At 41.2% G+C, this 26,458-nt stretch overlaps 1 protein-coding gene and 2 non-coding genes across 3 annotated transcripts; 2 read left to right on the plus strand and 1 right to left on the minus strand.

The window, feature by feature from the left end:
• Positions 1-5,650: 5,650 nt before the first annotated feature.
• LOC139933532 (neutrophil cytosolic factor 1) lies at positions 5,651-20,094 on the plus strand. Its single transcript, XM_071927640.2, has 11 exons — positions 5,651-5,734; positions 7,424-7,504; positions 7,792-7,867; positions 10,277-10,442; positions 11,067-11,125; positions 11,666-11,788; positions 14,501-14,608; positions 15,578-15,695; positions 16,390-16,503; positions 17,914-18,089; positions 18,819-20,094. Exons 1-11 carry the CDS (start codon positions 5,666-5,668, stop codon positions 18,980-18,982), a joined length of 1,254 nt encoding a protein of 417 aa, XP_071783741.1. The 5' UTR covers positions 5,651-5,665; the 3' UTR covers positions 18,983-20,094.
• Positions 20,095-22,988: 2,894 nt separating this feature from the next.
• On the minus strand, positions 22,989-23,060 carry trnaw-cca (transfer RNA tryptophan (anticodon CCA)). Its single transcript has one exon. It is a non-coding gene; the product is annotated as a tRNA-Trp (tRNA).
• A 570-nt stretch (positions 23,061-23,630) lies between these two features.
• On the plus strand, positions 23,631-23,702 carry trnae-cuc (transfer RNA glutamic acid (anticodon CUC)). Its single transcript has one exon. It is a non-coding gene; the product is annotated as a tRNA-Glu (tRNA).
• Positions 23,703-26,458: the final 2,756 nt, after the last annotated feature.

A 26,458-nucleotide genomic window follows, 5' to 3' on the forward strand; every position in this document is an offset into this window, starting at 1 on the left:
TGTCCGGCCAACAAGCTTCGCCGCTTCCCGCCGTGCTTCCAATGCTGTCAAAAACAAAACTCTCTAAGTGCTTGGGCTTTCGCTTTCTCTTACTGGCTTGTGTTTCTGTGGCTTGGTCCTCCATGTTGGCTGCCCACCTTTTTTTCCACCTGGATCCCGGCGTCTTCGTCTGAAATGTGAAAGCCTTACTTCGGAAAGCACCTCTGATGTCGGCCGTTATGTTATTGTTTCTTCTCTCCATGAGCTTGGTGATCTGCGTTCGGGCGGTGACTTTATCCATGTCAAGATTGAAGTTGTGTTCAAGCAGGTCAAAAACAATCTGAGTGTGCCTTCCACACAGCACTTTGGCAAACTCAAACACTTCCCTCATCGCGCCGTTGGTTAACAAATCCAGGTCTAGTTTCTCTTTGGGTGTCTCCTTGGGTCTAATATCCAGAGCCAGACCGATTTTCTTACAGAATGGGTAGAGGTCCTGCGTTAGCTTTACTCGGACTCCCCTCGGCTTGCGTATGATGACCTCACCGCTCCCCGCTCCGCTGGAGTCGGTCTTCTGAAGCTCTGAAGCGGTGCGGCCCAGACGACCGTCCCTGCTGCCATCAGCGAGTCCTGACGTCTCAGAGATTTTGCTCATGTTAGCGGAGCAGTGGCACGGCTGCTGTGAATCGCTGAACACCGTGAAACTCGGAAGCACAAAGACCTCGTGCCATCGTTGATGTTTATTCTTGATAATGTCCTTCAAACATTTCACTCTACTGTGAACACGCGTCGCAAAGTCATGACACTGTTTGTCATCGCCCACGCCGAGATCAAAGTTGAAAACGAGGATTTCATGAATGAAATACTTCTCTGCTCTATTCACTGCTTTAGCAAAATCACAAATGTCCAGCATCACACCGTTCGTCAGCAGCCCCGGATCCAGCTTTTCCTTCCTTTGGGACCCCGCGTTGAAATCCAAACCGATTTCAACAGAGTCCGGGAAAGGGACCGCACCTTTCTGATACCTGACCCCGCTGTGGATGCGGCGCTGCCAAATGTACTCCAGATCTATGCTGTCCATGTTGACGTTCGGCTCCAGACCGGGACACGAGTTGTTCAGATCAGCGCTGACAGAAGAGATTCAGTTAACTCTTCTGCAGAATCATTCCAGTTAGTGGCTCCATCATGAGGAGCTTACAGGAGGCTGGTATATGTTGCTGTCACTATGTGGGCCATTACTGTACTGACAATTCAATTCAATACCTAAATCATCCAATGCCACCTTTCTGACAGAAAAAAGGCAGAACTCCACTTCCGTCTCCGTCCCTCACAGCGTCCCGGGCAGCGGCTCCAGTATGACTCTCAGTCCCAATCACTGTCCTGATGATGAGCTGCTGGCTCCACCGGCTGCTGCTGCATGCCCCATCACTGTGGCATCTGAGTCTGTGAATAAAGACGGCATATGGACTAAAGTCAGTATATTACAGATTCACAACAGACAGTTTTTGTGGGATTGGCAAACATTACGCAAACTACATTCTCCTCACCCAGCAAAACCAAACACCTCATAAAGACACAGAGACACAAAAGTAGACTCAGACACACCAAGTGCACTACATGGAGGCCGGGACAGATTAACAACATGGCTGCCCTGGTAGTCAGTGTGGACATCACCAACAAAAAAGTTCAGAAAAGTTCAGAACTGTTTTGTCCTAACATCATGTTCTGGAGGATGGGTAACCACGTACGTAAAGGAATATTTTAACTGACCAATAAGGGTTTACATATGTGCCAACTAGGGTTGTTTGATGTTACATTTACACATCAACACCCCCCCCCAGCAACAGCCAGACTTTTGTTTGTTTTTCTTCAGTGTTTTTAGTTATTTACTTCAGTTATGGGTGAGCTATTCATCAACCGGAATGCATGTTCAGAAATATTTTAATCTCCCCTCTCACTTTTTTTTTTTTTTTTTTTTTTTTCAGTCAGTGGCTTCTATCAAGAAAATTCATTTCAAAATTAAATTTTAAAATGTAGCTAGCTGGTAAAATAATTAAAGTATCTGCTCAGTTTGGGCATTTAATAATAATAATAATATATTATACATTTGTGACTAACAATAAAGTTGATTAGTGTTTGGCCTCTCACAGTACAATACAATGTTGGAAGCAGTTTTCCTCATACAGATGAATATCCACAACACTTTGAAACAAAAAATCTAGAAACTAGTCGAGTCCTAACAAGACATTTTCACTGCTGAAATCACAAAATGACTTATGAAATGAAACACAATCATTTTTTTGTTTGTTTTATTTGAAAGTAATATATCATAGCCTACACCTGACTACTTCCTAGTTAGTGACGTCAGAATTCACATGGTCAGAGAAATCTGGGTCCACGGCCAAAACCCCAAGATCTCCAGTGGTATCCACCACCTGAAAGCAAAGCTGACTGGTATTTTCTACTCGTATTTCCCACCCGACAACAAAGTTGAATTGTATTTTCAAGTAGCATTTCATATAGGAACTTCGTCTTTCCCACAGGACTTGAATGCAGCATTCCTCTGCGCCGGTGCTTCTCTACATGTTTACATTCTACACCAAAATGGCCGCTGCACGGAATAACAACTTTTGTGTTAAAGTCCGGAATGAGACAGTTGTAAGACATTTTCTTTAGTGCGGGATAATGCACGGTGCAGTTACGTTGTGGGTGTTGTTCACAGCAAACATCCTAGCCGATTTTCAAGGCTGTGAACTTGCTAAATCTGCGTTAGCCTCCCAAGCTACGTAACGTTAGCATAGCACGCGGACATTTGATAAACAGCTAACCGCGTCGAATGAAAACTGAGCTGCAGATTTGAGCTGTTTACCTGACAGTTCCGCAAAACTTGCAATTGCCGCGGTTCCGTTGCTTAGAAAAGAATATAATCCTGTAACGGTTGAAAATGCAGCCCCCTCGCGCGCTGCAACACGCCACCAAAACACAGTGCAGATGCAAACGGCCTGGAGCAGACTGTCTGAACGGGTTGCGTTCAGGCGCGCCTCGGAAACTCCCCTTTTCACCGCAAACCCAACAGAAATTCTGGTTACGTCCCATTCCAAAGGGATTATCCCTGCACCCTGCTCACTGCTCAGGCACCTGTCCCGTTGCTTCCCAAAGTGGGGAACGGACCGAATTTCAGAGGATCCCCAGCAAAATTAACAATCGTTTTATTTCATTTCTATTATTTCACTAGGTTTCACTAGGCAATAAGGACTATTTTGTTCATAGGTTTCACTCTCCACCCTGCTGGTATCACCTACAGTATATAGGCCTCCTACAGTTATATAATTCTCTGCCAAGTCATGTTTAACAACACGGATCTTCTCAGCTGGGGTTCCACAAATCTTAAATCTCATTAAAACGATATAAAAAAGTTTGGGAATATGTTCTATTGTCTGGTAAACTGCAGCTTGTTGAAAATGCTGCCGCCGCTGGCCAAGACCGGGATGAAGAGGATCTGTGCTGTTTGCACCACGACTACGGCTCAAATGATTATCCCCATTATTTCACTAGATATTGTGATGATTACACTTGTTGATTTGAGGAACAAAATATGTATTCATTATTTTTATTGCACTTTTTGTATCAATACCTTGACTATTTAGGCTTACTACAATGATGGATGTTGTAAATGAAATGTTTCACTGATAGCTGATATTATGATATTCTATGATTATCTATTTATTGTCTGTTTACACAGGATTAAACAGGACACACACACACACACACACACCAGGCTGATCTGTGTGTTTGGATGTCATCAGCCTGATGATTCATCAGCTGCTCCTCAGTGACAGTAATGTGACTCTGTGGAAGGAAGTTAACTCATCTGTTTTCTCCAAATATCAGAGCCGTCACTGCAAAACATGACACACTTTGCTAGTGATTCATAAAGATTATTTGAAGTCATTTAATCTCATCTAGATCAGTCTGCTGCTTCAAGAAATTACACTATCTTTTTTTCTTAAAACGTTTGTGCTTCAAGAGCTTCTTTTTTGTTGCGAGGTTGTGTCTTTGTCATATTGCCGTTTAAGTGAACTTTTTTAAAACTAGCAAAACTATCTCAGTGTCGTCATCAGTTATCCCAGTTATCAAAGTGGAGTTGGACGACTTCACTTACAATTCACTGAAAATATTAAAGGTCCCACATCATGTAAAGCAGGACTCCCTCTCCTCTCTGATGATAAAGGAGTTGGATGGTCTATCTAAACATGGTGAAAGTATCAAAACTAAATCCACACAATCCATATTAGAAAAGCGAGCCTCTAAACGAGCCGTTTGGACTTCCGTAACTTTGTGGCGTCACAAAGGTTCGCTCATTATCATTTCTGTAATAAATAATAGACTAACAAAGTGTTTTTTTCAAAGCGGTCGAGCGGTCGTCATTGTTTATTACCGGAGAGTTTTCCCTACCTGTAGCCGCCGGGCCGCGGCGTCTCACGTTTCACTCTCGAAACGGTTAGCCAATCGGAACAGAGGGGTCGTTAATATTAATGAGCCTTAAAGACACGGCGACAGAAACGGCCTGTTCTTGGTAAGGCTCAGAGAGATGCTGGAAAATGAACGTGGAGAAATGGATTGAGAGTGTTTTTGGTTCATGACACCACACACACAGCTTTGAATGAAAACAAACAAAAATAGCTTGTTATGTGGCTAGTTACTGTTCAACAGTGATTTACGGTTGAAGGGAGGAAGTTAGTATCAGTGGGCTGTTTGATTGTGTTTCCACACTTTTTGTTCCTCTTTTCACGTTGCAAAAGTTTTTGAAAGTTTAGCTGAAAGCCCCAGTGAAACCACACACATCTGTGGAATAGAGGGGGCTGCTAGAAAAATAATGTGGTAAATAAATATTGCGCTGTGTTGAAGTCTGTGTCTCCAGGATGAAATCACGAGCCGGGAATCCCCATGAGACAAATGAGGAACATTTCAGGGGGAATTCAGTATTTACTAGATTTTATGGAGGTTTGACTGTTTACTGATTTACATGTTGGAGATGGTTGGTTTTGCCGACAATACTAGCCTACTACTATACTAGTACTACTACTGCTATACAGTAGTGGAAAGAGTACTAGAATATCCTACTTTGCTGATATTTTACTGCAGTACAAGTAAAAGTAAAAATCTACTTCAGTAAAAGTAAAAAGTGTCTGATTCGAAATGTTTTCAGAGTAAAAGTTCCTGAGTTCCTCTTTAGGAATCTTTTCCATGTGGTTCTAAAAGGAGAGAGGTCAGAGTTCAAACTAGATTCTTGTCACTGGAAACATTAGAAATTACAAAATAAAGTTTGTCAGTTTACGTTGATCCAGTTTCTGCTGCTGATGGAGACACAATCTGAGACACAATCTGTTCTGTGATGGATGGATTGAAAATGGAGTGAAGGACAAAACTCCAGGAGAAACAGACTTAAGTGAAAGTAAAATTACTGACTGAAAAATAAGTTTATTTCCTGGTATCTGTTTCTCAGTGGACAGTGAGCTACATGAGCTTCAAAGGTGTAAAGAGGAACTACGCCTTGTGGTCGGCTGGTGACACACACACACACACACACACACACACACACACACACACACTATATAAGCCCCCTGCTGCCTTGCTGCTCAGTGGATTCGATTCCTTCTTCTCATCTGCTGTCCGGTCCGGTCTGAACATGGAGACGTACGTCAGGCATGTGGAGCTGCTGGGCTTCGAGAAGCGATTCTTCCCCAGTCAGCACTATGTAAGACTCAAATATTTCAGTTATTCTGCAAAAGGGGCTTGAAATCTTTGGGGAAATTTAGACTGGGCATTTTCAAGATTAGAGACATGCTTGAATCAGACATCTAAGTGTTTGAAATGAGTGGATTTAGTTGTTCTTGTCTCAAGTCGGTGTGTTGTCAGACTTTTTGTTTGTAAATGTGCTTGAAGTCCTTGGGTGACTTCTGATTGTTGATTGATGTTTTCATGATCAGGAACACGCTTGAATCATAAATCAAATGTTTGGAAGTCTGTGAGCGTCAGACGGTTTCACTATACAACCAATTAGTGTGATATATTAACAAGAATATCATATACATATCAGCTTTAAAGAAAAATGTAATTTCTGTCAACGTTAAAGGAATATTTTGGAATTACATGAAACTGGCACAGGAAAAAAAAAGCTTGACAACTGACCTGGAAAGTTATTGAATGGAGTCTGAATTTGACTGTATACAAGGCCAGTTGACAAACAATTATAATCCAATAGTGAAGAGAATAACTACAGGCCTACCTCATTTAATACAAATGTATAGGCTACAGTGTAAATTTGAATCTGGGAACAAGGAAGCAGAGTTAAATATTTGATGAAGATTCTCATGGTAAAGTCCTCACATTACTTAACCTGTTCATTTACTTAGCTTACTTAAAGGTGCTATATGTAGTATTTTAATATCAATAGTTATCAACACATTCATTTTGAGTTCAATTACTGTAAGAAAAAAACAAAAAAAACAAAGACAATTCACAAGCCTATCAGCCTCTACTCTGCATCCTCCATTGTTTCTCCACCTGGTGGCTCTGGAGGGAAATCTGAAATCGGAAGCAACAGGGCTGATGGGAAATGTAGTCTTAATGTGGAGAAACACTAGAACTAACAATACTACTGGAGTGAGAGGCGATCGACCACCAAGATCATAGTAATCATACTAAGGCAGAGGTGGGGACTCGAGTCTTAAATTTTGACAATTTTAATAGCTTGAGACTTGACTTGATGCATGAAGAGAAGACTTGAGACTTGACTTGACTTGGGTTCTGGTGACTTGGGACTTGCCTCTGACTTGTACTTTGATGACTTGAAAAGGTTTCTAAAGTCTTGACTTGAGATCTTGTGTTTGTGTAAATGACTTAGATTGAAAGTGATGAGATTTGTTCCAGCGGACGACTGAATTTAAATTCTGTTTTCTGAATTTGTATGGAATGATTGAATTTATTGAAGTTGAAACTGATTATAGAAATCAAACTCATGATGCTCTTACCAAGTTTTTATCCTATTAAAACCATATTGCATTGAAAAGCCTTAGATATTTAGTTTTCTTTAAGATATTAAATTGATACTGGACTCTTGATTTGTTCTGACTTGACTTGCTGTTCTACATTTAGACTTGAGACTTGACATTAATGACATGAACTTGACTTGGACTTGACTTGGTAATCTACATTTAGACTTGAGACTTGACTTTAATGACTTGGACTTGACTTGGTAATCTACATTTAGACTTGGGACTTGACTCGAGACTTGAGACTGACTTGGGACTCGAGCGAAGTCGACTTGGTCACTCCTCTGTACTAAGGTATCACATTATATTTGACAGTGATATAGATGTTTAAAAGATGCCACACATACTGCAGCACCTAACAGTTGGTGTTCTGACTCTGTTCCTGTGGACAGGTGTACATGCTGATGGCTAAATGGAGCGACCTCTCTGAGAAGCTGATCTACAGGACGTATCCTGAGATGCACACCTTCCATGTGAGTTCCTCTGCAATACAAAACAACTGTTACTTATACTTACTACTGTATAACTCGATCAGTAGAGCAAGGAACTATAGAGAATCCACCTCCTGTTCTTTGGGGTGAGATGCCTTCACAAGCTCAGTGGGGTTTCTTTGTCTCAAACACAGAGTTGGTATTTCCTCTCTCTTTTTTCATTTGTTTTCCCATTAATTGTATCTGTAAATAGACTGAACCTGAGTCTAAACTAAGACAAAACAGAGTGAAGTCAGTCTGTGTTAAGAGACGTTGTGTTTTGCTCACAGAAAACCCTGAAGGAGATGTTTCCCATCGAGGCTGGTCAGATCGAAAAGAAAGACAGAATCATCCCTTCATTACCAGGTAAAACACACACACACACACACACACACACACACACACACACCAGACACAGAAACTCAAACACAGTTCTGTTTGAGTTTCGAGTTTTCCTGTCTCTCTCTGGTGATTTTTTTCTCACCTCTTTTTTTCTCTTTGGGGCTAAAAACAATGAGCTCCTCTGGGTTTCTGTGGCTCTCCTGCACAGATTGTATTTCTTCCCTTCTTTTTAAGTTTTGTGCATGTAAAGTCTGTTGCAACAAAACATTATAACAAACTAAATGACTGTTAGCAGAAAGGCAGAATCAGTTTATTCACCAAGGACAATAGATAAACATGAATTTGTGTTGGTGATATTTGTGTAAAGACATAATGAGATGTTACAGAGCTGATGGAGCGTCAAACTCAATATGACTCTATGAGAAATGGAAAGCGATGCAAGTTTGAATATGTGATGCCAGACTCTACTGGTAACAGTGGGTGAAGTATCAGAGAAATTATAAAGACGATGGAAGGACTTTACCAGCTTCAACCTTTCAGTTAAAAATACATGCTGCAATATTCTTTGAGGAAGCACCTGGGATCGTCAACCAGATGGTAAATCTACTTCACTTTTTTCTTTCCGTTTATTGAAGCAATTGAGAAAATTGGTGAAATTATTAATCAGTTTTTGGCAGGTGTGAGTCATGGACAAAACAAGACAAGACGAGACGAGACGTTTGAGTGTTTCTACGTTTCCAGAGACAAGAGAAATAAAAAAATAGCTCAGTCCGAACATGCTGCTGGGACTTTACCACCTTATGACAGGTGTCACAAAACGAGCAGTTTGTTGCATAGTTGTGTGTTTTCACCAGAGAGTCTCAGTTCCTCCTCGGTCCTTCAGAGCGAAGGTGTTGTTTACGGTGAAAACAGAACTCCGCCTTGTGAAACGTTTGCTTACAAAATATTTGATGCAATGTGGAGAAGGAGAAGCGATGAGGAACCTCACTCCGCCTCCTCCTCCTGCAACACCAGAATCTTTACCCCGGAAAGTGCCAGAAATCACAGGTGAAATAACTGTTGAGACATTGGCTTTGATCAACAGCCTTATCAACCGCCGCAGGTTTATTCTGGTCATTTCGTGTCTTGTGGCAGGAAACATCTTACTTACTGCCCTGGAAAGTGAAACAAAGAATGCTGCACTTCCCAAACTGCAGTGCATCTGAATATTTGTGTAAAACTGACTCACTATAAAGACTAGGGTGCAACAAGGAAGAGATCACCACTACAAACACGTGTTTTGCAGCCGCAGCTTTGCTCAAACCCACAAAACTTTACTTTAAATTCTAGGTTTCCAAAGACACCGAACACATCAGGCTGAATTATAATTATAAGGAAATGTGTAGAATATGATGCACAAACATCTAGATTTTTCCATTTGATGTAATGGTGCAGCGTCTTTATTTCACTCAATATCAGCAGCTGTAGCTTCAATGAAGCGTTGGAACGAGCAGATACAGAATATGTATAAAACATTGTTGTACAGTATGGAACTTTGAACTTTGAAGCTACTTAAAGGATAAGGCCGGTGTTTTTTAATGCATTGCTTACCGTCAACAAATCCGATGAAAATAACAAAATCAACAATGCGTTTGCTCTCCTCCCGTTACTTTCTGACTTCCCACGTTCCGTTTTTAGCCGTCAACCCGGAAGTCATTGGCTCCAATTGTAAGCTAAAAACCTTGAAATACAGCTCACAGAGACATAGTTTCACTTTTAAAAATCACTAACTGTTACCATGAAAAGTCAGACTGTTGTAGTTATTACCAAATCAAATTCAAATGGGAACAAATTCTTCATTACGCCGGGGACTATTTTCTGTGCTACGGAACTACTTTCCTGAGATCGCAAAGTGTTTACAGCCGGCTTATTAAGTTGTTTGAGGACGTGTTTTTAATAGTTTTTAATAGTTTTTTTAATACAATGGAGTTCTATGGCTGCTGGGACATGAGGCTGCACTGGGCACCGGCTACATGGACGAGACTTGTTGGCAAAACAAAATCATTGCTGATTTTGTTATTTTCATAGGATTTGTTGACGGTAAGAAATGCATTTAAAAACACCGGCCTTATCCTTTAAGGGTGAATTTAAGGGGAAGGTGAGGGTGTGAGGGGTTAACTGCTCTGCTCTCCCCCTCCTGCCCCTCCTGCCCCTCCTCCCCCTCCTGCCCCTCCCGCCCCTCCTCCCCCTCCTCCCCCTCCTCCCTCTCCTGCCCCTCCTCCCCCTCCTCCCCGTCCTCCCCCTCCTGCCCCTCCTGCCTCTCCTCCCCCTCCTCCCCCTCCTCCCTCTCCTGCCCCTCCTGCCCCTCCTCCCCCTCCTGCCCCTCCTCTCCCTCCTCCCCCTCCTCCCCCTCCTGCCCTTCCTCCCCCTCCTGCCCCTCCTCCCCCTCCTCAGCTCCCAGGTGGGTGGACAGCCAGAAGTCCACAGAGACGAGGCAGAGCACCTTGGCAGAGTATTGCCACTCCCTCATCAACCTGCCGCCTCACATCTCCCGCTGCAAACTGGTCTGCAGCTTCTTCAGGGTGCGACCGGAGGACGAGAACCCGCCCGCCCCGAACCCGTCAGTACAACACACCTTTCCATCCTGCCGGTTTATCAGAGAGTTTCAGTGGAGACTGTGAGGAAAGATAGGCGAGTGACAGGTTGGGTTAGCAGGTGTGACTTTGTGCAAGTCTGGAGGGGCGTTATTGATAAAAAGCAAACTTATACATGTTCAGCACTGCTTCTCCACATAAGTAAATGAAAAACAACAACGACAAAAAACAAGTTCATAGTTCATGTGCCAACTGCTGAGCTGGTATGACTCTTTGTTTCCATCCAACTCATGCAAATTTTATGGAACTTTTTGAAATGTTGCAAAAAATAAAATACGAATGAGGTGCGTTTCTATCAGTTGAGTTGAAGTGAATAAATAGGCTTCCTGAATATCAAAATAAAACACATCCACCAAAATAGAATGAATCTTTCAAACATTGTTTAGCATGGGACAGGTTGTTAAAGCGTCGGTGTCAGTGCTGTTCAGCCTCCAATCAGCACCTAAAACTTTGGTGCTCTCTGACTAAATTAAAAGTAATCTTAGAAAAGTTTCCCATGTTTCTAACCTTCTGTACATTTGTTACGTGCATTTTGTCATTTGGAGTTGATGTGTGTGAATCATAACATCATATCATCGTTTCCTCTTTAGACTGAAAAGGAATGAGACGTTTGTGGTGTCCAGGGAGAAGTCCAGAGGCAACGCATCCGGTAAGATCTATTTTAAACTGTTTTCTACTTTCTTCTTCAGCTGATGGGAAAGTTGATTCCTGTTCTACGACATGCTCAGACTTGTGAATCAGCTAGTTCACACCATGCTACACTAGAATGATGAAAGGTAGATTTTTAAGGGATGGAGATGGGGAAAATTGCAGGTAAATGACAAAATAAGGAGTGATGAAAGTAGGATGGAAGAAACGTTGATTTTATTGCTCTTATAACTCCATTGCCTCTAAGTGTTGCTGTGTATTGCAGCCTTTTAAACTTAAAGCTGTTGGTTATAACTGAGGGATTTTATTCCAACATGTCCACTTAAGAAAAGATGTTTTTTGTACATTCATTGCTCGTTTGCTTGATTTTTCAAATATACATCTGATTATGTCATCCATGTGTCGTAAAATTCTTTGGCTAGCAAATAACTTCAACCACAATCCATAGTGAATTTTATTTTCATGCCAGCAATTAATTTTAGGAAGTGCTCTTCAGTATCCTGGCCTTCACACATATTATTTTTCCCGTCATCCTCCTCAGAGATTTCCAGCCCCATCATACTGGACAGCTACAGAGTGATCGCCGACTTCGACAAGACTTCCAAACACGAGATCAATCTGCACACCGGGGACCTGGTGGAGATTGTGGAGAAAAGTCCCAATGGTAAGAAGAAGTGAACACCTTAATATTGCACAAACTTCCCTGGGAATACCTGAAAACAACCATGACCAACCATATATTTCTTCAAAATACATAATGTAACTCATACATCCAACTATAATCATGGGGAATTGTCCCAATGTTGAGAAGAAATACTCAGTACTTCATTTCAAACAGACTCTTTTAGACCGTGATGCATTGGGAACAAAAGGTGTTACGGCTGGGCAAGTGAACCCAAGTGCGAGACACAGACAGGAGGCAGCGAGTACAGTTCAAAGACAGTTTATTTACAGAGCTGGAAGCTGGAAGCTGGGGCGAGGGCTCGGGGCGGGTAGCTGGAAACCTGGAGCTGAGGATAAGGCGCGAAGCTGGGCCAAGGCAGGACAGGGAAGGTGCTGAGGAGAGCGAGGTAGAGCGGGGTCCAAAGAGCTGAACTGATCCGATGAGGGAGGCAGGAGGGCTGGAGACAGGAGGCTGGCGTCTGGCTGGCAGGCGGCACGGTAGCTGAGTCTTTGCATGAACAGCATGTACGATCCGGCGGTGAGTGGATGGCCAAGCCGGGGATAATATACTGTGGGCTGCTGAGCTGATGGGAAGCAGGTGAGCAGACTGGAGACGAGCAGATTACATGCAGGTGTGCAGGAAGAGCTTGAGCCGGGAGCCAGGAGAACGAGGGGAGACCACACACAAACACAAGGAAAACACAAGGGCTAGGCAGGGATCATGACAGCTATAACAGCTATAACCAACAGCATTTTTGATATGTTTCTTCCTTACATCCCTCTATAATAATGCAGAACAGTATTACCCAATAGTTCATAGTGTTGGAACTGATGCTTTAGACCGTGATGCATGAGGAACAGCAGGAAGGAAACAGACAAGTACGACTTACGGTATTTTCTTCAAGACATTATGTCATTATGTCTAATTATAACAGTGGAGAATAACTGCAGTGGCTCAAGCAGGGAAACATTTCGGGTAAAGCTAATGTGGGGGACAGTCCAGCCAACCCAAGCAGCCGACTCAGCATTACAGCACCAGCACCTCAGATAGTGTCCCTTACTTGGATTATGGGTACAGCAGTGATGTAAGGTAAGAGGGTGTGGCTTGTACCTTCTGCATTACTGAAGTACCAATAATCCTCGTAAAAAGCGTCAAGCCATAATCAAGTGTATTATGGCTTTTACAGTTGTTTGCTTACCTGATTGCTTAGGCACTATCTTTGAAACTATAGGCTATTTTTGCAAAACTCTACACACTAACCACAAAACCTTACACCAAACCAGCAAAACATTATACATCTCTTGCAAAAGCAAACAATTCTGGCAAAACTCTTCAAACTCTTTTAAAAAATTGTGTTTTTGCGTCAGTACAGTACACACAAACCATCATTTGAATAAGCACACGAAGCACCAACTACACACACACATACACACAGGTATCCAAATGTGTAAAGTATGGATGTGTATTCCAAACATAACACACTATCAATACAAATAAGGGGAAAAAGTTATTTTTTTTTTTTCTTACTGTAAGAAAAAAAAAAAATAACTTTTTCCCCTTATTTGTGTATGTGTATGTGTGTTTACTACATGTATGACAAAACTTTACAGTATTGCAAACTGCTATGCCCTGCACACAGAAAGAGCAAAAGCCACAAGTGTTTTTCATTTATACTATCAGTGCGTAGTTGGTGCTTCGTGTGCTTATTCAAATGATGGTTTGTGTGTACTGTATTGACGCAAAAACACATTTTTTTAAAAAGAGTTTGAAGAGTTTTGCGAGAATTGTTTGCTTTTGCAAGAGATGTATAATGTTTTGCTGGTTTGGTGTAAGGTTTTGTGGTTAGTGTGTAGAGTTTTGCAAAAATAGCCTATAGTTTCAAAGATAGTGCCTAAGCAATCAGAAAAAACTGTAATCAGCTGTTACCAAGGCTTGTGTACTGACAGATTGGTAACTAAAGACTGCATGAGTAACTGTGCACATGCAGAACATCTTTGACCAATAAACTGATATGACTGAGCCTACATGTTGCATAATATTGCTGTAAATACATCTTGTTGCCGGGCAACATTTGACCGTACATTTTTTTTTTTTACCTCATTGTGTTGTCCATCTGTGTTGCCCGAAAACCTTCCTGGTGTACAATTATCTTCATACAGTGAAGCACAGGCAACAGTCTGAAGCAATGTAGAAGGGCAACTATGACCAACAGTATTTTCCCAGGATGCTTTTGTGCCTTACAGCCCCGGATAGTTCCACACTGACGAGCCGTTGAAGGAGAAGCTGCATTTCCTCACAGTTTCATTACTGCTCATTACATTGCATCACATTACTGACCCAGTGAAGCTCAGTGTGGAGAGCAAGGCACTAACACTGCCGGGGTCAGAGGCTCCGCTCCCACTTCCTCCTGTTCAAAAACTGAAGACGTGCTTGAGTTTTATTTCTTTACCCAGTACTTCTGTATCATGCATGATCATTCTACAGACAGAAAATCACATCTGTTGTCAGGAAGCTGAGGCTCTGACCCTTGACCTCTTTACAACTGCTTGCTTGTCATGTTGGTGATGGAGGATTTGAGGCTTATTCCACAGGTGCAGTCATTGTGAGTCGCCCCGGATCAGAGCGTCAGCTAAATGCCAAAGATATGAATGTGAAATGTAAACATCGTGCGGCCGATGTCCGGTTCTGAGCTGATCCCGCTCCTCTCTGCAGGTTGGTGGTTCTGCCAGTGTGAGTCTAAACGAGGCTGGGTTCCTGCCTCCTACCTGGAGCCTCTGGACGGCCCGGAGGAGGCTGAGGAGGCAGACCCCAACTATGAAGGCAAGTCTCCCCACATACCATTCAAATAAATACTGAGATCGCAATGTTAGCTACTGCGGTTTTTGTTGTAGGGAAAGATGCTTCAGACAAACTCCTGAGTGAGGCGTCCTGAAGAATCCCACTAATCAAGTTGTGTGTTGCTAAGATCATGAATGGTATTTTACATTTTAATGTCCGATAACCGATAACTGTGAATGTCTTTAAACTACAAATGTGTTATTTGTATTTTTTATTGTAACTTTGTTTTGAAAAGCGCTATACAAATAAAGATTATTATTTACTGTCCACTGTTGGGTGCTGTGCTGGTTTTGCAAGGTGAATTTCCTTCGGGACAATAAATGAAGATTTTCATTCCAAAATTCCTTATTAATATACGTGTATATGAAGAAGAATATGTATAGTAATATGTTTGTGAGAAAGAATATTGTTAGTTATACTTTATGATTTTAATATCATTTGGTTGTTTTGTCTTTAAGTGTCTTATCTGTTGTCATGCTTTTATGTTTTGTGTGGAAGAGTAGCTTATCTTCTGCATCAGCTAATGGGGATCCTAATAAAATCCTAAATCCTAAATAAGGAAAAGGAAAACCATGTTGTTCCTTGTTGCAAAAATATAATTAAATAATCTATAATGAAGCATTTTTATGAGCAAAGGTCTTGACATAACTAGACAAACAAAAACAGAAAACAATTGTCAAAATGGCTAAAGAAAGTGGAAAATTGTAAAAACGAATAATATTCTAAATCATATTTTAGCCACATTACCTCAAAAACACAAATATTTACTGTCTACAGTTAGTACTTTTATTATGATATAGAGAGATAGGGTTTATTATGATATATAGTAGTATATCCAAATAAGAACTGCAGCAGTGGAAGTAGTCGTACTACAAGTAACTTCTTTCCTAAATGAATGTTGTGAAGCTGTGTGTGTTTTGACTCTCTGACGCCCTGCCGGTCCGCCTGCAGGAGATCTGCACGTCACCATCAGAGCCTACAAGGGGGAGCAGGAGGATGAGATGTCTCTGGAGCTGGGGGAAACCATCGAGGTCATTCACAAGCTGCTGGACGGCTGGTGGGTCGTCAGGTACGGAACACACACACACACACACACACACACACACACACACACACACACACACACACACACACACTCTAGGGCTGAACAATTAATCGAAATTTTATCGAAATCGCAATATGGCCTACTGCAATTTTCAAATCGCAGGAGGCGCAATATTTGTTAAATGTGTGTCAAAATACCGTTTTAAATGAAATATTGTCGTGCTGCAGAGATGTCCTGGCCTACACATCATATTCTACAGACTTAAGAAAACATCTTTGTTTGGTACAGATCCCCGCAAAAATCACACCATAATCATTTTAATACGTTTTTCAATGAAAATGAGAATAATGATGTAAAAATGATCATTCCCTCTAATATCGCAAATCATATCGCAATTGCAATATCAATCAAAATAATCGCAATTAGATATTTTTTTCAAAATCGTTCAGCCCTAACACACACACACACACACACACACACACACACACACACACACACACACAGAAGTAGTGGTAGTAGTAAATATTATTAATAGTAGTAGTAGTGTATACTGCACTTGTACCTTTCTAACTCAAAGCATTACATGATTCACCTTGACTTCCTCCCATGTCAGTCAGCACTGTGTTAAATGACTCTACTCTCTCACATATTAGTCTGTAGAGCAGCTGAACACCTAACGTTGACAGTGAGCTGTAAACACTGACGCTGTTCCTCTCAGGAAAGGAGAGCAGACGGGACATTTCCCCTCCATGTTCCTGCAGAAGGCCGGCAAGAGAGACGCAGCCGAGCCGATGAGGAGCAGCCTGCAGAGACAGACGCCCCCGCCCCGCCGGTACGAGCCAGCAGAGCACATTACAGATCATGACAATACAAATATATGTGATGATATTGATAACTCCAGGGAAATGCTGATTAAAGAGCGCCCCCCCCCCCCCCCCCCCCCCCCCCCCGCTCACTACACCGGCCTGCTGTCCCACTGTCAAGGGATTACAGTAATCTGATGGAGAAAGGTAGCAAATCTAATCCATTATGCTCAGAATAAAAAAACAGGCAGGCTCTGGATGTCGGTTATGAGATGAAAGACACAAACATAATTTCACACGTCCACTCCCTGCCGGAGAGTCCTTGAGCAAGACTTCAAATGTATGTGTGTGTGTGTGTGTGTGTGAGGGATAAGCAAAGAAACAAATTCCTAACATAGTATGTAATGTGGTATAATGCACACTCAAATCCTAAAAGGAATAAACTGTTAGATCAACTGCACATTTTATGGATTTTGCAAGCAAAGTAATCCAAAAGTAACTGAAACTAAACAGATTATACAACAGAATAACTCATAATGTGCGTCACCTTCATGCCAGCAGTCATATTGAAAGAGAGGACGTCACATTTTCTATTTATTTAATTTATTTCCTAAATGTTGAACATCTTGCTTCGAAGTGAAACAAGTTTGAAGTTAGTTCCCTTGTGGGCAATCCAATGTTGAGAAAAGCTTCACTTCAGACAAAGCAGAAGTTCCTGTCTCTCTGTTTCCCTCTGTTGCCTCATGGTGTGATTTCACTTCCTGTCTCTGCTGTCAGCAGTGTGCACGTACTCTCTGGGTATGTGCTCTATTTACAGTAAAACCACCTATTAGCCTAAACACTATCTTTTTTAAGAATTAGATTTTTTTTTAGAAAGAATACATTAAAGTGGTAATCCTCAAAATATATATTTTTAAAAACTCTATTTAGTCTCCATCTTTGTCCCTCAGCCTCACTGAGGTGTTTCTGCACTGCTCTTCCCACAGATCACCTGTCAATCAAACAGTGTGGGCGGAGCTTGGATTTTCTGTTGCTGCAGTTTGAGTTTCTCTTTTCTCTGTCTATTCAGCCATGGCGGCTATCACTGCTCATGCTAACTACCCAGTTCTTCTTCTTCTGTTGATTCCAAACAAAACGGAAATGCAAAACGCATCACTTCCTGTGCGGCAGAGGATTTTTCCCAGGAAAGAGCGACCAGACACCGGCTGTTTAGAACAGACAGAGGAGAAGATTTATGAACTGGAGATATGTTGGATCACTGTTGAGTTAGAGCAGTCGGTGCTAGACAGTAGTAAACAGTTATTTACATGAAAATGTGACCGATTATCAGTCAAAATAATATTAATATTAATAATAATAAACTTACCACTGCAGCGCTGTGTGTGTGTGTGTGTGTGTGTGTGTGTGTGTGTGTGTGTGTGTGTCCTCTCCGGTCTCAGGTCCACCATCCGTAACGCCCACAGCATCCACAGCCGGGCGCGGCAGCGGCTCAGCCAGGACTCGTACCGCAGGAACAGCCGCCGCTTCCTGCAGCAGAAGGGCGGCCGGCTCGCCGAGGCCAAGAGGAGCGGCGCCGCCCCCGCCAAGTCCCCGCTGCAGGAGAGGAAGAACCAAGGTATGGAAGTCTGGTCATGTTAACATGTTGCACTAGGTGTCAGTCTGGCTCAGACCGCTGTAGTCGCTTCAGCAGGACGCCTGTGTGATGGTCAAAGCTTTTTCTACTGTTGCACTCATTTTAATTTCTATGGATAAGAGCGTCAGCTAAATACCTAAAATGTAAATGTAAACTCCACCAGCTCTATCTTATCTTATCTTATCTTATCTTATCTTACCTTACCTTATCTTAAATGGTTATGTTGGATTTTCTCTGTGTAATGTAAAAATTTAAATACTATCGTAAAGGTGCTTCATGTAGCATTTTAAACATCATCAATATGTCAAATTAAAGTTGCTGCCTTGGTCTAATGACTGTAAACCAATGAGACCATGGTGGAGCTGATTGGTCTCCTCTATCTCACACCATGTAGTATTGTTAGTTCTAGTGTTTCTCCACATTAAGACTACATTTCCCATAAGCCTCGTTGCTTCCTGCAATCCAGCAGATTTCCCTCCAAATCCACCAGGTGCAGAAACAATGGAGGATGGAGAGTAGAGGCTGATAGAGGCTGACAGGCTGCTCACTGATGGTCTCATTTGTTAACAGTAATTATATTAATGTCTCAAAATGAATACGGTAATGATTAATTGATGTTAAAATGACATGCGTAGCATCTTTAAAAAGCACTCTGAACACAGATGGGACCTCATCACTTAGTGTTGATTTGACGTGGTTTCTAACCCTCAGACAACATCCCCGAGCAGTCCGGCTCCAGCTCTGAAGGGGAGCTGAAGAAACCAGCTCCCATCATCCCGCCCCGGCCCAGTCCGGAGCTCATCCTGGAGCGCTGCACCGACAACACCCGCAAGAAGGTCAGCATCCGCAAGACCGGCACCGAATCCACCGGCTAACTCGGCTTCTCCGGGGGGGGGGGTCAGGTTTCAGCTTATAAGTTATATCTTAAGTTTCTAACCAGCTAGCATAGCGCTCTTTACGCCTGTGAGCGCTACAAACACACCGGTACCAACTGGGGATGGGACGATATGAAAAATAAAAAATGTGACAATAAGTATCGTGGGGCAGGAACATGAATGGTGATATCAGCTCCATGTTATTCTGCTGTCAGGAACATGAATGGTGATATCAGCTCCATGTTATTCTGCTGTCAGGAACATGAATGGTGATATCAGCTCCATGTTATTCTGCTGTCAGGAACATGAATGGTGATATCAGCTCCATGTTATTCTGCTGTAGTAATCACTAATGAGACTCTTGACCATCACAGTTTCACAAGCTCTCCATCCAAATTATATTATTGTCACTTTGTAATGACATTTTGAAATTGTTGTTTACATTCTAGCAGCCAATGGCATCGCTAGAAATATTTGTGTCTCAGAAATAAACAGAATTCTGCACAGTCAGACTTTGCTGTCACTGAACTTTAATTTATTACATCGTATCCTGGTTGTATTGAATCCTGAACCTCAGATCACGTATCGAATCGTATCAGTGGAGAAACATATCGTTCCCTCCCCAGTACCAAACAGTCTTTCAGTGTTTCAGAATGATCAGTTCTTACATTTTGCAAGCTGTTGGCTACACAGGCAGCTAAATATGTAAAAGCAGACACAGCTAACATCATGAGCAGATGCTTAGATTTCATTCTCCGGTAATCCAGAAGTCCCAAGTCCCTGGTTTGGATGGGAACCTGAGCCAGGAGAGGGTCTGCTCCCTGCTGTGTCTGTCTGCTCGGCTCTACCTCCCTGCTGTGTTACCATGTTCACACTTAACAGTGCAAGTTAACAAAGCTACATTTCCATTTCAGCGGTTTGCCATTTTGGTCGCAGTGTTAAAGAGTTCTCTCATGAAAGTGATGCCATGCATGAAATGGACGTTTATATTGGGGAAAAAAAAAAACGTTAAACGGAGAAAAAATAGAAATGTTTCTGTATGTGGAAGCGTGTGAAGCTATTTCCAAGCATATGATCCTTTCTACATGCAGCTTTGTTATTTATTTGTTGAATAAAGACAATTTATAAAATAAAAATATTTTAAAAAAAAAGTTTAGCTTGATTTTCTGCAGTCTTTAAGATCGCGTATATAATTTTCACTGAAAAAAGTAGTGTATTACAAAATTCTGTAACTGTAATACATGATATTAAACACTTTACCACGGCCTTATCCCAGGGTGTTTTTTACTTAACCAGGGAGGGAGGGAGGGAGGTAGATAGATAGATAGATAGATAGATAGAAACAAACTCCTCCTCAATCAGACAGTAGATGGCGCACACAGACAGTAACCTACATCCAGATGGTCAGTCCCTGTTTCAGTTTAAAATGATGAATTTCGGGTCATTTCTTTAATTCAAGAACATTTTTAAATTAATCCACACTTGATATCTCATATTCACACCTAGAACAAAAAAAAACAAAAGTTACAGTCATTCTTCCATAGGCCTACATGAGCAAAATATAACCTATTTACATTCTATGGGATTACTTGCACCTCCTATTATGTTTGGTTTCAGTTTTATCAAGTTTTTATAGAGTTTTCTCTCACCTGAAGATGTTCTGCCAGTGAGCTCCTGTCAGCTCTAAAGACTGTTTTGACTAATTCACTTTTTTTTCATTATTGACTACCTGCTATGTGTTACCTGCTGATGTTCTGAAGTGTAAACTTGTGTAACACTTTCAATTACAATCATTTTTTGTAGGTTTAAATTTCTGGGGTCAATTTGACCCCAAACATGAAATATGTCTGGGGGTTAACAACATGAACACATGCAGGACATGAAGTGTTTTGGATGAAGCTCTTCACTTAAAGCCTAAACTCTCTGGCTGGTTTGACTGGATCTGATGCTGTGGATCAGTCCATGGTCTCTGCTCCTGGTCCACCTCACTGCTGTGTGTGTGTGTTACTTGCCATAGACATGCTGTAGATATTAGGAGCTCTAAAAATAGAGCTGTTTCTAATGAGCCGTTTTAAAAGAGTCGTAGGAAAGTGGACCAAGGGTGCAGGGCTTTGTCTGGAGGACGAACGCAAGAAGCAGCAGAAGTAGGCCGGACAGAATGTGGGTCTTTCTGTTAAAGGACGACTGAAACACATCGAGACAAGCTGGAGGATGCTGAGGGCGTGAAGTTAATTATAAACCTGCTAGTTCCACTTCTCATTTCCTTTGTAAAATATCTGATAAACACACACCTGTGAGCAGTGTTGGGGAAAGTTACTTTTGAAACTAACTAGTTACTTTACTTTGTTACTTGCCCTAAATAGTAACTTGTTACATTTCTAAGTTAGTCTTTATTTAAAGTAACTCGTTAGTGTAGGCTCCTTTCATGTTACCTTCTGCTGATGTCATCATGTCATCATGATGATTTCTGGACAATAATAGTGCAGAAATCATCACTAAGGTTTGGGACACAGCCTTAAATAACAATCTGCTGTTGTCTAAAGAAAACATCAAGGTGCTTTCAGTCACCTGGTTCCACAGTCAGATCAGTCTCAGGTTTGATAGTGAAAGCTAAACTGACAGTTAATAATGTTCTGACCCTTTTCTTTGATCAGTTCAGTAATGTGAATAAAGTTCTGCAGTTTATTGTTGTGTTCATTCTGAAAGCGAGGCAAACCTACAAGCTTACTTTTACCTTACCTTACCTTACCTACAAACCTAAACCTTTAACCATTTGAAAGAAAAATAAAAATCATCAGCGGTAAACGTCAGGTTTTGGTGTCAGTCCCTCAGAATCAAAGAGCGAGGGCTTCTTTCTAGAGCCGCCATTTTGCACCGAGAGACGTTCAACAATCATACAGGGAGAAATCCATCGTAGAAGAGGAGAGAGACCAGTTTCTCCACCCACAGGAGCAGGAGAGAGACCAGAATGCACTGCAGGAGCAGGAGAGAGACCAGAATGCAAGACATGAGGTGTTTTCAGTAGGGGAGCACGGCTGCAGTCAGACAGGCCCCAGTGTTCATGAAGTAGTTGGCTAGAAAGCTTTGATAGAAAGCAACAAAAGGCAAAAAGGCAAAACATTTTTATATAGCACATTTCATACACAAGGAAAATTCAATGTCCTTCATATAAAACACCAAAAATACTCCAGTAAAGGAATGAACCTCTATACCTATAGGACTTCAGTCTCCAGCTTAGAACAAAGGAACAAACCTCTGTGTGCTTGGGTATATAGAGGTTTGTTCCTCTATGTTGAACCAACATATATTCACATCTGTTCTCTGGGAGTTGTTGAAAGGCATTCTGGGAAATTAAGGAAATCACTAACTGAAGAAAAAGCAGGAGGCAGGTTGAGGGAAAGTGAGTTCAACAGAAGAGTAAATTATAACACAAATAATACACTGAACATCATAGAGATTGATGATAGTACTACTACGAAACCAAAGCCCTTAATTTTATCCCTGAAATGTCCTTAATGTCTCATTATATAAACATTAGGCTAATTATCTATAAAAAATAGGCCTAACAGATTTTAAAAAGTAAAGTTAGTATCATGGGTTTTTAAGGGATTTATTCATGGGTTGATTCACAGAGACACCAGTAATTTTTTCATGCCTTTTGTGCCAGTTTACAGGTTATTAATGAGTTATTAATGGAAAGTTCCTGTCTCCCTGAATTTTACATTAAATTATAAAGTAAGGAGTCGAAAATTAAGGGGAGTTTAAGGAGGTGTTGATGGGGTCTTCTCCTTTAATAACTTTTGCATGAATTAAGGGGTGAATGAATGTAAATGTAAGGGTATTTTAAGGGATTACTGGTTCATAGATTGACAGAAGATAGTCACATCACAGTATAGTGACTTGACTGTTCTCTGCACCCACCCGGTCCAGCGGATCCTGGATCAGCCGTACTCGGATCTTCTAACGTGATATGCAGTGTAAATGTGAAGAAAATAAATAAAAGCTTTGACCCCGACGTGATTTGAACACGCAACCTTCTGATCTGGAGTCAGACGCGCTACCGTTGCGCCACGAGGTCCCGCTGTACATGTTCTCTAGGGCTCAATATAAAGCAAAACAAATGGCTCTGTTGCTGTATGCTGAGTTCGGTTGTGTTCAATACTCGGTTGGAGATTATTGTACCAAAATCTTCACAAACATTCATTAGTAAAGTTGAACACAGGAACATTTAGGTGAAAACAACAGAAAACTGCAGCTAACTGAACACAGACACTTCTTACATAACTTGGATTTCAAAATGTCCCAAACACGGATACATTTACCCTTCATTCACACGCAAACGCTGAATAGCTTGACGGCCAGACAACAGGAGCCACTGAACGAGCAGACATGTTGGAGGGGAAATGACCTCAAAGTCACCTCAAATCCGTCAGTATCAGACGGACAGGATCACTGGACGAGCTCAGTTAGCTGCAGAAACCGGAAGCTGAACAATGGGGAAATGGTTGTTGATACTGGATGGGTTGATTTGGATTCGTTATTATGTTGCTGTAATTCATGTGTCTATAGCAATAAGACCTAAAATATTGTGCACACAGGAGCGGTACTATTATTTAAATATTATTTTCACTACATGAAGCAATATGGCTCCCTGGTGGTCTAGTGGTTAGGATTCGGCGCTCTCACCGCCGCGGCCCGGGTTCGATTCCCGGTCAGGGAACTTCCTTTTGACTCCCGGTGTGGTTCCGCTGTCTGGCTCCTCTCTCTCTTTCTGCCTGCAGGTCAGAGGTCATCTGGGTCCGCAGATCCACAAACAGTCAGTGAGTCACATGAACACTGTCATATCTACACGTCGCCACCTGCACTTTTACTCTTTTACCTCTACTCTTATGTGTGTTTTTAACCCTGATGTCTGTTTATTTGTTTTTATGTGGTATGTTTTTTGTGATTTCTTTTTTCCTTATATGAGCCACGTCAATCACGTGATCTGAATCTGAATCTGCATCTCTAACATGCAGATGATACTAAACCAAACAAACATGGATTGATACTGTTGCATTTGTTAAATAGGCTGTTATTCACAGAACATGCATATTTTCATTTTGTGCAAACAAGACTTTCCTCACCAGGCTGGGCTGGCAGTCAAGCTTGCACTTTTTTTTTTTTTTTTTTTTTTTTTTTGTATTTTTTTTATTCAACAATAACAACATATACAACATAACATATTCAAAATACATAACATAAAAACATACAACATACTAAAAGCAAACACCATAAAACAGGACAAAAATAAAATAAAATGAGGTAAAATAAATTAATAATAGTAATAATAATAATACTGCACTTTAATAAATTCAGATTTGCATACTGTAGATCTAAATGATTAGAAGTACTATCCTTTATTCCGAGGAGTTTATGATGAGTCTGCACCTGAGCAATAAACACTGTAGCTGAGTGAGCAGTGGAGACTTAAAACAATAAATATGTTATTGAAAATGTGTTTATTTGGATAAATCCCTTTCAGATCATCAATATTGTTTTTTACGTATATGTATTTAAATATTTTATTTTTTTCATTATGGAAATTATTCAACTAAACCTGTATCTGTCAAACACCAGAGGGTCCAGTCTGAGTAGGAGCCTCTGGTGTTTTAAAACACAGGTTCAGGGATTTATTTACAATTTACTACTTTGAAGAATATTTTTATATTCAGTTGTGACTCCAGTTCAGAGCAGAGCTGCTGGATCTGAGAATGGAAGTCAAAAGAAACCAAAGCTATAACTGCAACTGTAAATATCCTAATTATAATATTAGGATATATATATATATACATATACATATATATATATATATATATATATATATATATATATATATATATATATATATATATTTAATAATAACAACAAAAACAAAAACAATGATAACAACAACAACAATAACAACAACAACAACAGTAATAATAATAATAATAATAATAATAATAATAATATGATGATGATGATGGTGATGATGATGATGATGATGATGAAGGTGGTGGTGATGAAATACAAATTAAAAGAAATAAAAAAAAAATCTATATCTAATGTGATTAAATACTGAAAGGGTAGATAGAGGATAGAGATTTATTGAACACGAACACACACACACACACACACACACACACACACACACACACACACACACACACACACACACACACACACACACCTCAGTCTGTCCCTCCTCCTCACAGCCTCTTCCTCTGCAGAGACGGGGGTTGCACTGCGTGTCTTGGCTGCTGCAGAGAGCAGCGTCAAGTTACAGAGTCAGACAGCACAGGACCGGAAGGTAGGGAACTCTGCCTTCAAAATAAGAATTACATGACATTTGTCAGTTATAAATCAAACTACAAAATGTGTACTGGGGGCTTACAGAACAACAAAAATAGTATTTAAAAAGTGGAGTGAATCACTGCATTACGTATGAAGTGAAGTTATAGCTGTAGATACTAAAATGATTAAGCATACTAGAAAACTCACAGTGGTAGAGACTCATTTTATTCAGTCTCCATCTTTGTCCCTCAGCCTCACTGTGGTGTTTTTGCTCTGCTCTTCCCACAGATCACCTGTCAATCAAACAGTGTGGGCGGAGTTTGGATTTTCTGTTGCTGCAGTTTGAGTTTCTCTTTTCTCTGTCTGTTCAGCCATGGTGGCTATCACTGCTTATGCTAACTACCCAGTTCTTCTTCTTCTGTTTATTCCAAACAAACCGGAAACGTAAAACGCATCACTTCCTGTGCGGCAGAGGATTTTTCCCAGGAAAGAGCGACCAGACACCAGCTGTTTAGAACAGACAGTGGAGAAGATTTATGAACTGGATATAGGTTGGATCACTGTTGTGTTAGAGCAATTGGTGATATAAAGTAGCAAAACAGAAGCGTACTTAGGCCTACGTGAAAATGTCATGGATTATTACTTTATAAAATAAGATAAGATTAGATAAGATAGCACTTTACTGATCCCCTGGGGGAAATCCAGGTGCCACAACAGCAACTGGCGGAACAATGCCAAGGAAGTCAAGTAAGCTATAAGAAAGGTGATAAAAAAAGAGGTAATAAAATGAAGGTAATGCACATAAATATAGCTAAAACCATAAGAGACCATGTAAATACATGCAAATAATAAATGCAGATTTTGATAAGTCCAAGGCTGCAGTCCAGAGGAACAGGTGTGTATGTGCAACATAGTCAACAGTTTAAGTTATAGGATGCCTACTGTCTAAAAAGAGTAAATTTTGATCCACAGCAGTGTCACAGTTGTCTGTAAAGGATGTGGAGCAGGATGAGCCTCCACTGAAACAGGCCTATACCGTGCCTCCCATATGGGGGCTTTTATTTTGAAAGCCACAGCGGAAGTCTCGATCTTCATCTCCTCGCTGTCTTGACTCTAGGTGCTGCGGCTCGTGCAGTCGCAGGGCCGACCGCAGACTCATCA

This window comes from Centroberyx gerrardi, chromosome 11, assembly GCF_048128805.1.
Source record: "Centroberyx gerrardi isolate f3 chromosome 11, fCenGer3.hap1.cur.20231027, whole genome shotgun sequence".
In the NCBI taxonomy this organism is placed as follows: domain Eukaryota; kingdom Metazoa; phylum Chordata; class Actinopteri; order Beryciformes; family Berycidae; genus Centroberyx; species Centroberyx gerrardi.